At 47.2% G+C, this 20,514-nt stretch overlaps 1 protein-coding gene across 1 annotated transcript in view; it reads right to left on the reverse strand.

The window, feature by feature from the left end:
- The window catches only part of PLXNA2 (plexin A2), a 198,391-nt gene that overhangs the window by 26,682 nt on the left and 151,195 nt on the right, over positions 1–20,514 (reverse strand). Inside the window, exons 12-13 of the mRNA XM_084792550.1 lie at positions 19,899–20,089; positions 5,987–6,138 (exon numbers count right to left, since the gene is read on the reverse strand). Coding sequence (XP_084648676.1) covers positions 5,987–6,138; positions 19,899–20,089 — 343 coding nt within the window. The remainder of the gene's footprint in view (positions 1–5,986; positions 6,139–19,898; positions 20,090–20,514) is intronic.

Here is a 20,514-nt window from a genome sequence, read left to right on the forward strand (position 1 = left end):
GGTGTAGTGGGTGGTGGCTGAGTTCATTAGGTACCGAGTGACACTTAATCAATGCTAAGCAAGCTCAGAGGGTGGCATGGCCTTGGTCAGAAGTCACACCTCACATTGTCAGGAGCACTGGAGGAAGATGCTCTGTACTTTCTCAGCAGGCCAGATCAATACCCACTGGTGGTTTTCCTGGCTCCTGAGATAAGCTACAGAAGAACATTTAAACATTGGTCCCTTAAGTCACAGTGCCTTATGGAGAGGGTGGGGTTTACGGGATGGGTAGAATTGAGGAAATTAGACTTTTGGGGGGATCCTTGCCTGAAGCTAATAGGCCTGGGATGCATAGAAGAGGGTCCTACCAGTCTTCTCAAATAGGGGGCCAAGAAATGAGGAAGGAAAGCCTCTTCTTGCCTCATGACACCATTTCAGATGGCAAGAGCAGTGGTGTCCATGCTAAGCATGCTTAATAGGTGGTCAGAAAGGCAACCCTCCTCCCCAGTAATCTCCTGTATTATCCCGGCACAGCGGGAAGACCTGTGTTTAACAGAGCAATGCTTATCTGAATCATTTCTTTAGGAAAGAGATTCCATTTCAATGTAATAAAACTAGTATTAAACAAATAATACACACACACACACACACACACACACACACACACACACACACACACACACACGGCATGCCACTAGTCTTCATTTCCTTCATTACAGTTAATCCTACGTAAGTACACTGATTCCTGGTAAATATTTACTTAACGTACAATAACTATCTTTCTACGTTCAGCATATAAGATGCAATAAGAAAGCACCTCACAGAAGGAGGTTCTCCCTTTACTCTATCTCTGATGAAATAAATTCACTGTGAACCCACATACGCAGTTAGTGTTTGGCATGCAGTCCTATCCTTAAACCTCATTAGCACAGCATCAGAGAAGCTTGAGCTAAGGCGTCTGGTTATTTTCATACTGCTACTTGCTTGGAGTGACAATGCAAACGCCATTTCCTGGTGCTGGACCCTGATTTTGTTTTGGGGTCCCTGGTTTCTATAGCCTACCCTTTCACCCCTAAAAGAACCTTGGCTATTCAGCTTATTCCTGTGGGCAGTGAGTGTGGGGACTGGGAAGAAGATAAGCCTTTCCGTTTCTTCTAATCAAGCCTGGTTCTTTCCTCATTCACTGCCCATGTGGACTTTGTGGGAAAGATCCTCCACTGGGAAGAGAGGAAGCAGTTACTGTCAGCATCAAGTTGTGGAAAAGGAAACTGGGGACACGTGAAGGTTACAGGCAAGACTGAATTCTTGTTCTTAGGCCTGTTTCAGAGGGGAGAAGGTCTACTCTGGCCTGTTCAAATGTACATGAGGGCTTAGGAATTGGCTGGGCACGTTATCTTTCTAGGTTCTACACAGTGCCTTGCTTGAGGTCCATGTTACAAAAGCAAAGCTTTATGCATGGAGCACCTGGGAGAAGAGTGACGGAAGGAGATGGGGCCAGGCCAGCGTCTGAACTAAGTTCCTGTGGCTGGCTCTGAGTGCCATGCTGGAGTGGGCCAGAGGCATGAAGTTCTCATTTAGCATCTGAGCTCTGTCTCACCTGGGGTATAAATAGGGAGAGGGCTGGGTGAGGAGCAGACTACAAACAAGGGACTACGTGGGCATGTCTCTGTGGGCATGTCTACATGGGGATGTCTACGTGGGCATGTCTACGTGAGCATGTCTACACGGGGATGTCTACATGGGCATGTCTACACGGGGATGTCTACGTGGGCATGTCTACACGGGGATGTCTACGTGGGCATGTCTACGTGAGCATGTCTACACGGGGATGTCTACGTGGGCATGTCTACACGGGGATGTCTACGTGGGCATGTCTACACGGGGATGTCTACGTGGGCATGTCTACACGGGGATGTCTACGTGGGCATGTCTACGTGAGCATGTCTACACGGGGATGTCTACGTGGGCATGTCTACACGGGGATGTCTACGTGGGCATGTCTACACAGGGATGTCTACGTGGGCATGTCTCCACAGGGATGTCTACGTGGGCATGTCTATGTGAGCATGTCTACACGGGGATGTCTACGTGGGCATGTCTACACGGGGATGTCTACGTGGGCATGTCTACACGGGGATGTCTACGTGAGCATGTCTACACGGGGATGTCTACGTGGGCATGTCTACACGGGGATGTCTACGTGGGCATGTCTACACGGGGATGTCTACGTGGGCATGTCTACGTGAGCATGTCTACACGGGGATGTCTACGTGGGCATGTCTACACGGGGATGTCTACGTGGGCATGTCTACGTGAGCATGTCTACACGGGGATATCTACGTGGGCATGTCTACACGGAGATGTCTACATGGGCATGTCTCTACGGGGATATCTTAGAAGCTAAGTGGGTTTCTGTAGGTAGGTGAAGTGGAGCTGTCTCCATCTTCTCTCCTTTCACTCATGAGCTCTGTAAGGCAGGATGGAGACAGAATACCTGTCTTAGCTCAGAGGGATGAGTCACAGGAGAAAGGGGTGCTGCAGCAGTGGAAAGGGCTAAGTAGAAGAAGAAGGATTGTGCCACAGTAGAATCTATAGCTTAATAACAAGAGCTATAGCTGCTGATGGCAGAGGCATCCCACAGGATGGGACCCTGCACCACATCAATCCTCTGCGTCAGGAAGGGTCTTGTTATTTCTGACTTATGGTCAACCAAGATTCAGGGATGCTACATTCCAGAAAGTAAAGGAGCCACGACTTAAAAAATAGGTGAGCCTCAACCTCAAGTCTGTGCCTTTGATCACTCCACTTTGCAGACACTGGAGTGAATATGATGTGTGTATATATGTATGTACTTTAAACAAAGTCTCACTACATTTTTAAGGGTGGTCTCAAATTTCTGGGTCTAAGCAGCATTCTCGCTTCAGCCTTCTAAGTAGCCGGAAGTCTAGGCATGTGTGATCACACTTGTCTCAGATGATGGGCTTAAGAAAAAGCTCTGGATGCCTCAAGGGGCAGATGGCACAAGGAATCATGGTAGTGACAGATTACGGCAAACACAGGGCACAACCCCACCTGTTTCCTAGGGCTTTGAGACTCAGTCACTTGGTGTCTCCTGTCCTGGCTGTGGCCCACCACAGGCACAGGTGCTCTTCACTTCCTCCCCTAACCTCATTTGTGTTCTCTGGCGTAACTTCTGGGAGTCTTCCTATTTCTTCCATGTGTTCCTGGTGGCTCCAAGGCTCCTCATGTATTAGGAGGCAATGACTAGAGATGGTGAAATTTCACCATATAAAATGGAGTTGGGCCAAACAACTGTCCAGTTTCCATTTGAAGCTTTGACTTTTAATCAACAGAGGGAGTCTGGAGTCACATCAGTGCCACCGATAAGATAATCTTTCTAGTTGGCGGGGGAAGGAGGTTCATGTGCTCTAGCCTCTTGAAGACCACTTGGGGAACTGTACACATCAACTGTTCCTAGTTTACAAACAGGCCACTTGAGAAGCAGAGAACAAAGTGACCAGCCCAGTGCTGTTCAGTTCATCAGTAGCTAAACTATAGCTTGTTCCCAGGCTCTGGGCACTAGCTCAGTTTTCTCATTATCCCATATTACACCATCTCCCAGAGACACGCTAAGTGGTGGCTCACTTCCTGTATGGGAAGCCCAGAGGTCCAGCACTCATCCAAGGTGTGGGTGAGTTCACAGACAGAGCAGATGAAGAGGGCAAACGCTTGTCTCTGGAGATGCTGAGTTGAAGTCTTGACCTGCATTCCACTTGCCCAGAAAATGTTCTGTGGCTGAAGCATCTTGCCCTCCACAGACATGTGGGGTGCTGATTGCGGGACTAATCAGGGCCTTTAAACCAGTATTAATCTAATTGTGGAATGATGGATGGCAGACGCAAGCATATGGCGAATCAGTACTGCACTCACTAATCCTGCTTGAGCCCAGGGTTCTGTACTGAGCCCAGTTAGCCACATTCATCTCTTGCAGACATTTGTAATGATTGCACCTGCTGCTCACTGCCCAGGATGGAGGCTTAATGATGTTAACAAACTCCGAAACCTTAGGAGTAGTAATGAGCCTGGCACAGCTGGAGACCAGGTTGCAACCAGTCAGGCCCAGGGTGCCATTCACTGCTTCCTGCCTGTCCTGTGCCTGAAGCAAGGAGAAGGGCCGGCTTTACAGAGTCACCACCGCCCTGGGCAGGCTTGGAATGACTGCCTCCCCAGGGTCCTGTCACAATCACACTTCCAGTTCATCTGGGTACCTCCCCCCCCCCCCCCCCCCCCCCCCCCGCCGCGACATCCCTGGGTAAAGAAGTGCACGGGACTTCCTAAGCAGAACTACAGTTTCTTGCAGCCCATTAGGCAAAGGTCATAGATTAAAAGGCTTGCTGAAATCTCAAGGCTGGTTAGCAGTGGAGCCAGGGACAAAACGGTTTAACTCAAACCTTAGGCAAGGCTTGAGTCCAGCTGTCTGACGGTTCATGCTCCTTACCCTGAAGTCTGAGTCCTCCAGCACCGCCCCCGCCCCTCACCCCCCCTCCCCACCCCCGCAACTTGAGGTCCAGGTGGATTTTAGGTCTGTATGTCCAAGTGCCTGGTGCAGCTTGGCAAGGCACAGGACTCTGGACAATGTGACCATGCGACTTCCTGCAGGTCCTGGCTCCCAGTGTTAACTTCATAATGTGGTTCTCTAGAAACACTGATGCCTTTCTGTAGGCCCAGTCACCACGCCCTCAGAGCTCACTCTTTATAGGAATAAGGTTGTCACTGAAAACAGGACCTGGAGAACCAGAGGGATTAAGCCAGTTTTATCTTCTCCTCCCGGTGGCAAGCAGCTCTTACCCAGCCCCAACAGTCTGGGAATTTGCCCTTTCTGCCACCGACAGTTCTCTGAGCTCTGCTAGCATCAAGGCTCTTTGAGTTCAGAGCCAAGGTTGATGATGACCCATGGAGAATCCAGGCCTTTTGTGCCCAGGAGGAGTCATGGCTGCTGGCTGCAGTGTCAGGGAAAGAGTCCTGAACTAGGAGTTGGGAGATTCGGGTGGGGGTTCTGTCCTGGTACTTACTTCCCAAGTGACTGGAGAAAATCAGCTCCCAAATTTTGCTCTTGCCAGCTCTTACAATAATTTACTTGCCAGGTCAGACTAACGGGTGGGGGAGGGGGTGGGATGTGGGAGGAAATGGGAAAGTGTTCTGTACACTAAAAATTGCTGATGGAAAATAAAGTGATGTCATTTTTACGACTGCTATTGAGGACTGGCTCTCAGAGGAGCCTGAGACTGCAGAGGAACAAGGCAAGAGAGAAAAGCCCGAGTTAAAGTCAAGCTCTTATCAGCTCCTGACACACACAGAGTTGCATCCTCGGTGGATGAAGAAGCCCTTGACCCACTGTCACATGACAAGCCATGAAAAATGCTCTGGTGGCTCCCTTCGCGTGTTCCTTCTTCTCTTTGACCCCCAGCCTCTGGACCACTTCCCGCCCACCAACTCACAGACCATAGTTTCCACTGCCCAGGGAACATGCCACATTGGAACATATGTCACTCCTGAGCGTGCCTGCCTGCCATCCACTACATGCCTATTTTCTAATTTCCAGCTGACATTTCCCTTAGTGAAATAAATGAATCTGCTCCAGTGGAGGCCCTGCTTAGATTAAGCTGCTGTCAGGGCTCCATACACCAAACAAATGGTTGCCCAGAGTCTACCCTGCAGAATGCATTTCAATGGGGGCCAGTAGGAGGGGCTGAGATGTCCCAGAAGGCAGACAAAGACTAAGTGAGGGGCAGCTTGGTCACCTGGAGCCTTGATGCCCGAGGAGACTACCACAGGGAAGCAACTGGAACAAGGTCCCCGAGGGCAGAAACACCCTGGAAAGACCTCTTGGGGCATTTTCCACAGGAGGAAGTGATGTGAAAGATGTTTGGCAAAGCCCCAGAGTAGGAAGCACAGTGACTCTCCACTCTGAAGCTCACATGGACAAAGGCCAGCAGGGTGGACTCACTGCTCAGCGATGATGTATTCCCCTGGGAGGGGTGTGCAGGGCACTCCAGCCACCTGCACGTGATGAGCGATCTCAGAGAAGTCCAGGCCCAGGTTCACGCCATGGATGGTCACACGAGTCCCTCCCTCAGGCGGTCCTGACACTGTCAAAATCTGTGGGAGGAAGGTAGGGTTAGCCACTGACTGAGTTACCCACAGAATAGAACAAGTTTCCTTTCTGTCCCCAAGAGCAAGGTGCTTAATAACCATGATGAGACTGTGAGTGTCTTCTATTCTTTTCATCTTGTGTAGAATACCGGTGTCATCTTCGATTTTACACTACTTCCTTGGCTCATTTGCCCATCCAGCCATCCAGCCACCCATGCACCCATCCATCCATCCATTAAAGAACCTTATCAGAAAGAATTCTGACCTCTGACCTCTCGTAAGAACATCACAGATTTATGTACACCTTAAACGCATTAGCTGCCTGACTGTAATCAAGTTCCATCATCTCATGAACTTCAGTTCTTTTTCTGTGAAGAGAGTATTATCATGTCTACCAAATTTGAATAGGCAGAGAAGCACCAGTCAGTTCTTGAAGCTCTGTGTGTACTAGGAAGTTTTGCAACGGTGCCACTGTTATTGCTACTTCTGTGCTGGACCCAGTGGTGAATGCACTACAGATTTACCCTCAAGGAGCTTATAGTCAGGGAAGCAGTGATAACAAAGACTCATAATAACTCCAGACAGATACAGAGAAAGCAGTGGGGACCTGGAGCAGGTGGGGTTAGATGCAGCTAAAGGGGAACACCGTAGACCCACACTGATTACCATTTTTTTGAAAAAAAAATTTTATAACACATGTTAGAGTCAAGAACTGACTTTAGGTTTCACAAACCTTTTCCGACTTCTGATAGCAAGGACCATTATTTGTCCATTCTTTAATTCAGCTGCCAAATGATGATGATCTCATTTACTTTAACCCAAAATGAAAGGGGTGGCAGAACCAGGGTGGCAAAGTATAAACATCCCAGGAGTCCAGCAAACCCCATGGATAAAGTCTGCACTCACCTGAAGTGGAAGCAACTAGCTAACTGTGATCTCGAGTGAATCCAGAGAGTCTCAGGGTATCTACTCTAGGAAATCGTATTTTATAGTGAGATGGACCCCGAAACTTCGGGCAACTCGTGCACAACAATGAAAAGGCAGCTTATTACTGCATTATAAGAAAGGCAAGGCTTGATTGAGACCAAGAGTCTGTTAAGATCCCAGGATGGTGCCTCTGGGCCAAAGGCACTGCCTTTGTGTTCTTGGACACTGAACAGGGTCCTCCTTAAGCCTGTGCATGCCAGATGTCTTAGGGTTTATTGCTGTGATGAAACACCAAGACAAAAAGCAAGCTGGGAGGAAAGGGCTTATTTTACTCAAAAGACATGAAGGTGGGAGCTCAGACAGGGCAGGAACCTAGATACCAAGAGCTGGTGCAGAGGCCACGGAGGGGTGCTGTTTACTGGCTCACCCCTTCTTCCTTATAGAATCCAGGACCATCTGCTCAAGAGTGGCACCACACACAGTGAGCTGGGCCCTCCCCTATCAATCACTAACTAAAAACATGCCCTACCCACCTGCCAATCTCATGGGGGCATTTTCTCTATTGAGGCTCCCTCTTTGATGACTTCAGCTTATGTCAAGTTGACATAAGACCATCCAGCACAATTGACCCCTATTAGGGATGGAGCAGCAGTCCAGTATGGGTGAGTCCAGGTGGAAAGGGGCACTTCTCTGGTGATGGAGATACCCTACCACCCCGGTGGTCTAGACAGCAAGGAAGAGATGGAGTATAGGCGGGAATAGCTCTTCCTCCCTTATTACTCATCAGTGGCATCCTAGTCAGACTTCGACTCTGTGGTAGTTGCCAAGCCAGGATTCATTCGGCCTGCAGGTCTCCCTTCCATTTCAGCAGGCCTTCAATGGCTCTGCTTCCTGAATTCTTGCCTATAAGCCTGTGAGGACACTATGCTGAGGACTCACTTCATGTAGGTTATCTAGTCTATGACTCTGACTCCACCCCCGCTCCCCCCTCCCCGCTTTTTTGGGAATAAAATATCCCATCTTATAAACAAAACCAGACATATGAGCTAGATCAAGGGCGATATTGTCAAGGAGACTGACAGGAACAGCCATGTGCCTGAACTCTAAAACGTGCAAGAACAGTGTGTTCTGGAAGTTCTGTTGGCCTGGGATCCTGCCTTGTGAGACGGCCCCTTGTTGTGAGGTGGGGAAGGAGCTGCTTTTGTCTTTGTATAGTGCATCAGTAGGAGAGAACATGCCTTTAGTTCCTGGTTCAGTTGGATCCTTTTGTACTGGGCTTCCCCGTGCTCTGCCCACTAGCACCTGAAGGGCAGGAATCCTCCTCTGCACTGGGCTGGACAGAACTGTACTGTTGGTTACTTTCCTTAGTTCCTTTCCTTCCACTTTTATTTAAAAAATAAAAAAATAAAAAAAGACCAAACATTCTTTTGTTCACTGCAGTTAATTATAACCTTTCAGAAAAAACTGAAATGAAATCTTTCTGGAAAGCCTAAAAATATTCTCGTCTTGCAGGTAGCACATGAATACTTAGTGCCTCTGGAAGGTTTCACAGTGCAGCACCCTCCCCTGCTGTTCAGTCATAACAGTGGCTTCTTCCGACCTGGAGAGTTAGCTAGACCCAGGCCACAGGCACTGAGCTGTGGGGTCAGGCTTCTAGCCCAGAGCTGCTCAGAAGTGTAAGTTGGTACAGAGAAGACTCAGGTAAATTATGAGCAAGTGTTATAATCTTGGATTGAAGGTATATGTGAAAGACAGTGCCCCGCCAGCAACTGCTGGTGTGCAAACTGGGACCTCTCTAGATTGTCAGCCCGCATCCCCAGGCTTGCAAAGAGCGAGGGAAGCTGGGTCCTCTCTATCTCACGTTGTCGTCACTTAGAATAGGTGGCCTAATAGCTCAGAGTAGAGAATCACCAAGCCACACACAGACTTGGGCTTAAAGAAATGCATAGCTTACAGTTTTGATTAAAAAAATAAACTTATCTGTAAAAGTCTGGGTTTCCAAAATATAAGTAAGCTGGTGCTCATCTGATTTGCAGGAGGGTTCTCGAGGCCTCTGTTACTGATGACCTCCAAATCTTTACTGCCTGCTGACACCTCTCTCTTGAGATTCCCCAGCTCTAAACCCGACTGCTGCAGGACATCTCCACTTCCATCTGCACCTCCACCGGCTGCCTTAAGTTTCACCGTTTCTAAAAATGAACTTCTAATTTTTCTTCCTTCTACCCACGCCCAATTATCTTTCCATGTTTTCTTTCAAGGTACATGGGGTCACTATGCTCCTGGGCAGAAATTCTGCAAACATCCTCAATAGCTATTTCCCTGTCACCTGTTATGTGTAATTAATTAGGTCAAGGTCCTTTCAGTTATTGTTCCTCTGTGTGAACAGATGTTAATCAGCCTTCACCACCTCACCTACTCTAACCAAAAGGGTCTCCATGTTCATCCATGTAAACCTCACAGCTGCTAGAGGTTCTAAGCCTCTTGGCTCTGTGGTTGTGATCATTACTGAGGCCGAGTTCCCCTAGATTCTAGGGCCTGAAGAAATGAGGGCATTTCTTCAGCTGTATCTTCCAATCTGTAACGTGGCCTCTGTGTCCTACCAGAGGTTAGTGCTTCCTCTACTAGATGCACTTTAAACATCGCTGTGTCAGGGATGGAGAGATGGTTCAGCTGATTAAAGCATTTACGGCTCTTGCAGAGGCCCAAAGTTTGATTCCTACAAGCCACATTGGGTGGCAAACAACCTTCTGTAACTGAAGTCTAGCTCTGGGGACCTGACATCCTCTTATGGCCACTGTAGGTTCCCCACATGCACATCGTCTCTCTCCTCTCCCCTCCCTTTCTCCCTCCCCCCACCCCCTCTGCATTTCAATGCATTTCCTTTTCCTAAGTTCAAAAGTCAGAGAGAGCCAGGTTGGCAGTTTATGCTTAGAACAAATCATCAGAAGAAGGCAAAGCATCTTATATAAGCCCATCCACCAGAATCTTTCCAGATGTCAGGCTACGCTCAAGGGCTATGATGTCTGTACAGTGGCTTGAGTCACAAGAACCTGGCACACGCATTCTCATTCCTTCCCAGAACCACCTGCACAGGCTGCAGGAAGGAGGGCAGGTAGAAAGATTTGGTCTTCACAGAAGCAAAGAAAAATATCCCTCTAGGACAACATTCAAACCAGGCAGCTGGTGGGTCCCAGGCTCCTCTCCAGTGAGACTGTTCTTAGAGGTTTTTCTTAGAAGTAGCATGAAATTGTTGGATTCCTATAACATGACCTTAAAAAGCCTCGAGGTTATTGGTAGCCACATCTGGCCTTGTGGGTCTGTCAAGGCAAACTGCCTAAGTACCTAGTTATTGCCTGCGAAGGCCCAGGAAAGGTCTTCCTGACCTAAAAGGAGCAGTGGAGCCTCAAGGGCAGTTAAGAGCAGCCCCACTGACACAGGATAAATGCAGACATGGCTGGAATACCGGGCACACTTGCCTAGATTGTCTTCAGTTTGTTTCTGGCTGTCCTGGGGTCAGGAAGCAAGGCCTGCTGGTACGCAGGCAGTGTCTGCAGCGAGGAGAGAGCAGGAAGACTCGGGTCTGGCAAACCTGAATTTCGGGAAGCAGCTCGGATGCTCCTGAGCTTAGGTGGCCTTGAACATACTCGGCTTAAAAATGATAATCACTAGTGTTTAGAAAGCTCCAGCACGTTAGCTCAGAGAGCAGGTCATAAGAGTTGATACTTCCCTGCTCTGTGCTTCCCTACACAGGAGACTTGCAGATCAGAAGAAGATGGTACATAGAGACTGTTGGGAAGCTACAGGAGGACAGGAATTTTCCTCTGACCTGGAAGGAGAACGTTTGGAGCAAGGAGTCCACAGCAGATGTTGAGTAACAGGTGAACAGAGCACGTATGGCTGGCTACAGAACACATAGACACGCTCTGCAGGTCAAGCTTGGCCAGGAATCAGGTGGCGCTGAGTCCACAGGTGGTGCTGAATCTTGTACAAAAGCACAAGTGTGTGTGTGTGTGTGTGTGTGTGTGTGTGTGTGTGTGTGTGTGTGTGTTTTCTTTTGGTCAGGCTCTCATGATGTTAACTCAGGCTGGCCTTGAACTTGTTGAAGATCCTTCTGCCTCGGCCTTTTGCATACTAGTATCCACAGGTAGGTGCCACCGTATTTACTCTATATTTGCATTTAAAATGGGCCTTAAGTTATCCTATTACCTTGTCTTAAGATGATTGGTATCTAGTTATGGAGGGAAAAGGTAGCCTGTGGTTTGCAGAATCTAAGGGAAACAATTTAGGGCTCAGTCTAGTAGCAATAAACCCTATCTCTCAAATATGAAGTGGCTTATCTAAGCCTCAGCCACGCATCTGCTAATTAGCACATAATAAGCCAGGATAATGGAGAGAGCAGAGTGTGGAACATGAGCATGTCTTGGGCACAGCACATGGGCTCACAGTAGATGACTAATAGGAGATTTCTATTTTTTTTCCTGGAGCCTTCAAAGGTTTTGGAACCTTTGGCTTGGGGATCCACTTCTCTCTATGCTCAGACCCCACCTTCAATAGCTGTCAGTCAAATGGAGCGCCGATGAACACCCTAGAGGCACCTGAGTTCAGTTTGTATTCTCTCTGGACTCTGTCATGTTTGCTTTCCTTTGTGGGTGCCATGACCTGGAAAGCAGCACAGTGATGCTACAACTGCCCTTGTTCTTGCAGCCACTAATTGAACATTTTGAGGAAACTGTGCCACAACGCGGCTCAAGGGCAGGAGCAGATGCAGCTGATTAATTACAGCTGGGGAGATCTAAAGGGCTGCATGAGACAGGGGAGTGGGAGGTGCTGGAGGTCCTTAGGGCTGGGCAGTCTTGGGAGGAGTGACTGGGCTGGCTTCATGCAATGGTAGATGCAGTCAGGGCCTGGGTAGAGCCTTGGAGGGACAAAGTTTAGGCCTCCCTTAGAATCAGAAGAGACTGAAGAGAGAATCCCAAAGCTTGGCTCACAACTCAGAAATACTGTATACTTCAGGACTGTGTCCTGGCTTACAGGGACAAGGAGAAATAAGATAGAAACAGTCCATCATCTTCTTTGATAATGATACTTGCTGCTCCTTTACTTATGAAGTGCTTAGCATGAGACAGAAATTGCATCTAGAGCTTTCTATACTGTAGCCCACTCAGGGCTCAGAACAAGCTGCTAGAGCAGTGCTGTTCTAATTCCCACTTCACAGACGCTGGCACAGCATTCCAGGGAGGCTGACTAACCAGCTCAAGGTTGCACACGGAGTGACAGGATGCAGCGGATCTACCTAACACATGCATTTAGTCTCCATGTAACACAGCCAGAACTAACTGTCCCCAGCCCTGAGAAATCAAGTCACCTGCTATGAGCCACTGGCCTTAGCCTCTCCCCTTTGCTCAGGGCCAGCTAGCCTCTTTCTCTTACTGAGGTTGTGCCTTCCTGTTTTACTGGGAGCCGGATTGTAGGCACTGGTGTTCATGGTCTTTCTTCCTGTTCTCTTCCCCTTCCTGTGTTTCCCACCATCCATCTTCCTTCTCCGGGTCCACACACCGAATTTTCCTCTCTACCCATGTATGCCTGGCCTCCCACCATGATGCTGGGGGGAGGACTTCGGGCTTTCTTCCCATCTTAGCAGAGGCTGGAAGAGCTTGTTTTCAGTTCCTTTTTCTATTCTGTTTCTAGACAGAGAATAATATTCTCTCAACGAGCTTAAGAGAGACTGCAAGGATGATGATACCCAGGACAAATGTGGGGGCTATAGAGCCAAGCAGCTGAGGGTTAAACAAACTACTGATGTAACATCAAGAAAATTATCACTGCTCACAACCCCCATCTCTAAGATGGGCTTAGTAAGAACTATCAAACAGTATTTCGTTCAGTGAATGCAGCTTTTATTTTTCTATCACCATCTGAAAACTAAAAAATTCACGCGGAGACCTAACCTGGCCTCTGCAGGCTGGCTTAGGGCTGATGGAGAAATGGCTTTGCTTTTTATGAGCCTTCTATGCAGGTGGGCAATGTTCTTGGCGGGGAGGTGTTGGTTCAAAGTGTACATCCTGCCTTTGGCATTGGATGTTGCCTCTCTGTGACCTGTGCATCCCTGGCTATGGCTGTCATGGTGTAAATCTCCACTTCTCAGCTTGCAAGAGAAAGGAGAAACTGACACCAGAACTTCTGGGTGGGAGGAAAAAGTATTCCCAGCCACGTATTAGATGCTCCGTGTCGGAGACTGAGCCCTAGGAGCAGACAGACGGATGTGTGTTGGTACACAGCCAGTTCTTTTTTCTTCGTAACCCTTTCTCCCTTCCTGTTGCACAGTATGCTCCCGATGATGATGCCAACTGTACGCATGCAAGTTTCCATTCTACCCTGGCTCCCAAACACACCTAGACACTGAGTCCCTGACAGCAAATGATCACGTGCTTTCCCAGCTTGTTAGTGTTTGTGTGTACATGTGCATGCATGTCTGTGTGTGCGTGCATGCGTGTGTGCGTGCGTGCGTGTGTGTGTGTGTGTGTGTTGTGGCATGCCTATGAGCACACATTCTCCATGATCACCAGAGGTGGCTGAGGAGCTCTGCAGGAATCTATGGCTTCAACAGTGCCAGCTCTTCTGCCTGGGGTGACTCCTTGCTAGTGCTGTCTTAGCTGATAGTACATTCAAAACCTAATTGTTATCTCAGAAGAGTGACTCCATTATTCATCCTGACACCATCCCCCGTTAGCTGTTTGTTGCAGTGATGTTATATTAATGAGGCCTGCAAATAAACGAACAGAAGATCAGAGTGCTAACTGGTTTCTCAGGAAAGCTGGCTGACTTCTTTATTGGTAACTTTCCAGGGAGTCACTCAAGCTCTGGACAGGTGGATTTTAGTCTTTCTTAAAATATATATATGTGGTACAGCTTGTTTAGCTAAATACTTAAAACTGTCCGAACTCCTCAAGCAGTTCCATAAAGGGATTAGCACCTGAGAGAGTCTAGGAAATACAATCTCCTTGAAATTGTTTGACACATGGAAAGCAGGGCGACGGGAGAGATGGATCACCCCAAACAGGCACAATTAAAAAACTTATTTATCCTTAATTTTGGGCGAATTTAAATACTATTTTATACTTGATTTTTCTATCATAGTTACATGTGACTGAGGTAAGTTAAATAGAGTTTGTATTCCATAAGCATGGGCTAGTAAGGCTAGAGAAGTCACTGAGGTTGGAAATCAGTGAGATGTACGCAGCAGTCGGTGAGAAATGGCCAGGTGTCAATGCACCCCTGCTGGGAAATGCAGCACGTGGGTTGAGGCTGGAAATCAGTGAGATGTACACAGCGGTCGGTGGAGAAATGGCCAGGCGTCAGTGCACCCTTGCTGGGAAATGCAGCACGTGGGTTTAGAAACACATGGGAACATCCTTTCCGATTTCAAGCATGGACGCTTTCCAGCCACTGCCTGAGGTGCCACCTCTGTGATCCCTCTTCTTTTTCTCAAGACTTCTATGCCTTGCTTAGCCTGATTGCTGTCCTAGCCCGCAGGTGTGCACCATCTGTGTTCTCCCACCAGATGGAGATGCCTCCCTCAGAGGTCAGACCTCAACCCAGGGGACCTAAGATGGACTTCTATTGCTCTGGTGGACAAGACCAAAAAAACCAACTACACTCCACACAACACTTGGGGTAGACATTAAATAAGACTCTGCCTGGAGGAAAACAAGATACGGTTGCCTTAAGCTCATGATCCTGAAATTCTCCAACTATTTACCCTACTCATAGAAACAAGGTTGCCCCTGACCATGTGTAGAAAGACAATTAAGTGCAGGTAACTTGAAGATTTGTTCCAAAGGGCGCTGAAGTACTCAGTAAGCCTGACATCTGCTGCTGTCTTCCAATGGTTCTGATGCTGGACACAGCAATAATACTCTACGGTGGAGTGAAGAGGGCAAGTGCATGGGCACAAGTTACCCCATTAACAAAAGAGCCCCAGTTTTCAACCTTGGCATTGCTGATAACCAGGTGTCTGATTTTGGGCAAATTATTGACTTTCTCCAGCTTTTGTAATAATTTCAACCATCTTGTTTGCATGGTGAGGACGAGTGACCGGCCTACAGAACAGAGCCACGTTAAACGGGAGCTGTCATTACTGCCAAGCCCCAAATTAGATTTTTTGCTCCTGCTTGTCTGAGGCGGTGTCTTCCTTACTTCTGGATGCAGTAGTCACTTCTAATTTTAGAGAGGAGGCAGTTGCCAAGGGTGTGGGTTGAAAGTTTCTTTTCTAGGCTCTTTAGAGGGAACAGAATGGCTTGCGGAGAAGGCATTTTCCAATCTCATCCAAGTAGCCAGTGCTCAGGGTTGGGGCTATGCTAGGAGAGGCTATGTCCTTCCAGGTCTTAGTCAACCCTCCAACGCAAGCACAGTGTCTGGCCTGCAATGGTAACCAACTGAATGCTCACTGATAAGAGAATTTTTTTCCAGAGTGAGCTGTGACATTCTTTCTTTACTCAGAATCCTTATTTGATAGGCCAAATCCGCCCCTTTATATGTTGAAGTTCTAATTCCTAGCACCACCACAGATACACAGAGAGACTGTGTCATGTGCGTATGAGGAGGCTGGGTGTGAACATCTTGGAGAAAGGCCTTCTGTGGATCTTCCCTCAAGCTCTCTCAGGAACCAGACCTCTCCACACCTTGGCTTTGGACTTGCAGCTTCCAGAACTCTGAGAAAATGTGCTCCAGATAGGTGCACCACCCTGTCTGCGATCCTTTCTTAGGCTACCCCAGGAAGCTAACAGCAGGGTGTGGAGTGGGGTCCTTCACTGCATTTGTCTCAGAGCCTTTCTAAATCTTCTTCCATTTTCTTTCCCTGAGACCATCTCCTGCCTCTTCTCCCTTTCTGCCGAATCCTGACTGTTCACAGCTTCTGAGACCGTGTCTCTAGTTGGGAGACTCATAAGAGTTTGTCAGAACTAGTAGGTTCTGAGGTTCAGGCTGTAGATGGTACAAACATGGTTTGGTAGGCATGATGTAGGCTGTCCCATCCTTAGCATGTCATCTGTTCCAGGGACTAACAGGTGAAAGTGCACAGAATCCCGGGTGACACCTGGAAACAAAAGCAACCCCGCAGGCCCACCCATGGGACAGAATCATTATTATCCCATGAGCTGGTGAGAAGGAGCAGGCAGTGAGTCCCGAGGTGGTTCTAACCTGAGGTTTGTGCAATCTGTGAAATTCAATAGGCTTTACAGCTTGTCCCGTATGGAGCATCTATAACAGATGGATCTTTAGGAGTAGCCCCGGTTGCTATGGAGACAGTGGTGGTAAGAAGGGTTAGGGAAGAACGTAGCTGTTCATGTGACTTCTCATGGGCCCACTTCCTTCTTTACAGTGGAGCATCTTTGAAGTCATCTCATTTATTTCCCCGTCCACAGGCAGTAGAGTACCACTGGAAGCCACATTTTATTTCCACGGTTAGTGGCTTATGTTGGCTGCCCTGAATAGTACTGAGGACAACATTTATTCTGAAGATAAGTGTAAAGATTATCAATACATACAAGTCTCATAATTATGAGATCTCAAAAAAGAGCAATGCCAGCACAAAGGGATTATTTAAGAAAGTTGACGAAAAATAAGTTGATTGCTCTTAAAGAACTTTGAAAAATATTATTGTAAAAATGATACCACAGAAAAGACTCTTTCAGGGGGGTCTTCAGGGCTTTTTGGTGATGTGAACATTGATTGGTCAGTTTTCTTCATTGAGAAGCTACTAGTGGCCCTAATGTAACTAATGATCTTATGGGAACATAGCACAAGATTGTATCAGGATCGTGTTTTTTATCAACTTTCATCTCCTCTTTGCATCCAAACAGTCACAGCTATGCACATTACAATTGTGACATTTCTCTTTCCATAATTCTTTCCGTACTTAGCAGTTGGGATTCTAGTGTGAAGATCAATCTTCCTTCCTGTTAAATGTTTGTCTGTTCATATCAGCAAGACCTGGTGGGTTCTCATTCCCGCCAGTCACCCCTTGAGCGGTTCCTGTGCTCTTTTCATTTGTATGGTTCTGCAAAAAGTATCTTTCCTGAATTAAACTACAAGGAGCCATTTGGTAAATCCAAATTGAAGAGCACTGATGACATAACTGACATGTAACTCTTTAATACCATGAAGGTCATTATTAATTAGGCCAGTGGATTAAAACACTAAAAGGGACAAGATAATGTCACAATGGACCTTAGATTGGATTTTAGACCAGAGAAAGGATGTCACTGTAACAATTGGGAAAATGCTAATAAGGCATGTGTGTTGGATGACAGCACTAGATCAACATTAACTGGTAATTACATTGTGCTCCTTTAAGATGATAATTCTGGAAAACCTGGGTTAAGAGGATATGAATGTTCTTTGTACTGATTTTATATGCTTTTATAAGTTTGAAATTGTTTCGTAAGTGATCAGTTAGAAGAAACAGAAAACGACTCACAGGTTAAGGATGGTCTGATTGGGGGTAAGAGAGACAACATCACAGAAAATAGGACGGATAATAGTAACTAGTCACTCCAGGCCTGGGTACTCCCTCTGCCACATGTCCTGTCTAGGGTAACCTCTCTGAGTGAGTTCAGAGCACAGCACAGGTGTGTCTCTTCCCAAAGACGCCCTTTTATATCTCAACATCCTCAACATGAAAATTAGGAGCCTCGGAACACCTTCTGTTGCTGATACATTCATTGGAAAAATCAATTATAGCCTAATTACCTCAGAAGGTTAATTAGCCTCCTGTAATTTGGGTGTCCTCTGTGAAGCCAGCAGCTTGCCAGTCCTCAGTCTGTGAACAGGGCAGGTGGTGGAGGCAGAGGCTTCCCTGTGAGCAGCTTGCCTTGGGCTTACAGAAGCTCCAGCTAGGCTGAGAGCAGACAGGCATCAGGCTTTGCAGTCCCAGAGCCTGTAGAGGTGGTAGGAAGTGCTCTCCAATTTAGGCTCAGTACACCATGGGTACTGACAGGCACAAAGTCTGACAACCATAGCAGAAAGATAATATTGCAACAACAACAACAACAACAACAACAACGCAATAAAAGTTTTCAGGCCAGAAGTTACCAGAAAGTACTAGAACAACTAAGGCACAGAGCTCCAAGGACTTCAAGATGCTAGCTGTATGAGCACAGAGGGTGAAACACGCCTTATGTCAGTTCTCTTTACCGCATCCTCTTCCACTGAGGAAGTCAGCAGGCATGGTCGCTGGCCACATCTGCATGTAAGCTGTTCGGGGCAGCTTATCCTGTCCTAGAACAGTACCATGATGCGGCAGTTCTCTCCGCTTCACAGCAACTACACTCTTCTCTGCAGACACCATGTACAGAAAAGGCACATCACACTTCCTCCCCGGGGTCTTGTGTTCAACTCTTTCTTTAGGATTTTGGGGCCTCACCTTGGTGATTGGGGGTGGGGTGGGCGTTGGAGCTCTTCCACAAAAGGACCACATCTATCTGGTCTATATTGGACTGGATATTAATAAAGACAAAACACCACTTATTCCTTTGGTATATTCTGTTGGTAAATCATGGAAATTTTGAAATTGACTTTTTTATAATGAAATCTGAGCATAAACATATCTGCTGTGTGAATTTGGGACTTGTTTTCCTCCTCTGTAAAATGGCTCAGAGAAAACTTAACTTCCTACAGTTGCTATAAGAATTAAATATAGCAAAGCCAAGAAGGTTAAATAAAATATTTGCTCCGTGCTCAAACAGTCATTTGAAGGTTACACCATCTCTTGATCTTGAAGTTTTTATTTTCCTTAAGCTGAACTGAGGCCCTAGTTGGGTTAGAAAGGAATTCAAGAAAATTTCCAATATTCCCTAACACAGAATAGCTTTGGGTCAATGATGCAGAGACAGGGGCAGTGCGTTAGCTCAGGAACGATGAAGACGGAAATAGTTTCTCTCTGATATCACAAGTTCTGTAGACCACCATGGCACCTGCCAAGGCCTTCGTTCTTAATAGACAATGCACAATTTAGATTCAAAGAAAATTCACATTATTGACTGGGGAGCAGATGACAACAGCCAGAGTTAAACAACTCTGTGCCTCTCCAGGCCGCTCACACCCTCTCCAGACTGCTCACACCCTCTCCAGGCCGCTCACACCCTCTCCAGACTGCTCACACCCTCTCCAGGCCGCTCACACCCTCTCCAGGCCGCTCACACCCTCTCTAGGCCGCTCACATCTGAGCAGTGGTTACTTCTCTCCATATCACCAAGTCATCCTCTTTTGCAATGTGCTATTTTGGAAACATTTTTTCCAGTATAGGTAATTATTTATTCCCATGAAAATGAACAAAACAAATTAAGACCAAGACAAAATATTGAAAAATAGTATGTAGCTAACATATGGCCTGTCTACTTTGTCTGTTTCCAATTTTGCACCTCTGAACTACCTGTAGTTCCCCAAATAGCACCTCTGTAGAGAAAAGCTAAAGCTGCTTTCTGGAATGTTCCTTCACCATGGAGTCAATGTCTTGCCCCTACCTGGCTTACGCAGCCTAGCCTTGCAACAGGGCTGGCTGTGCCTTCCTGATATGCATGGGCACACAGACATGTATATATCACATATCAGATAGATAGATCGATCTTGCGCTGCACTGGGGCATGGACAATACTCCTGTTACATGCCTATTTCTATCACACACACACACACACACACACACACACACACACACACACACACACACACACGATCTTCTGTATCTTTCCACCAACTATACACTCTAGGAATTCATCTCCAAAAGTATATTTCTTTCCTATATCTCTGGCTGTTCCCCTCTCTTTTGAAAGTTAGAGACTTACCTCTGTGATCTGGGGGTTGGAACATTTGACGTTGTGGCTGGACCAGTCGAGCCAGGGGCTTGAAGTGCTGGGGCAGTGCTGCTGGAGGGTACATCTGCGTTCACCACTACACCAGCCACACTCAAACTTGTGGTCAGCCTTGAGGCAGAGACCACAGCTTTCCCGCTGTGCTGCACACTTGTAGAGATGTACTGTAAAGAGAGGGGACCATCATGGATGGGACTGCACAGGCTCAACACACACACACACACACACACACACACACACACACACACACACACACACACATAGTTTACAGGTCCAACAGATCTGCCCCGCCATATACAACACTGAGGTCACCACCATAGCAGGAGTAAAACACGGAGAATGAATAAAGTAACTAGGCACAGCAGATTAAAAAAATGAGCTAAAAGTTTCTGCTCCTGGACTGAGTCAGATCCCTGCTTTAATTGTAGCTTCTCTGCTTCCTAGCAGTGTGACAAAGTATTTAACTTCTCTGAACCATGTTTACCTATATTTATCATGGAGATAATAGTTGGTTTGGGGGGAGGTTTGAATGAGGTGTTGTTCACTGAGTACTCGGCAGTGCCTACGACATGCTAGATGCTATAAACAC

This window comes from Acomys minous (genome assembly GCF_964271855.1).
Source record: "Acomys minous genome assembly, chromosome: 1".
NCBI lineage: Eukaryota > Metazoa > Chordata > Mammalia > Rodentia > Muridae > Acomys > Acomys minous.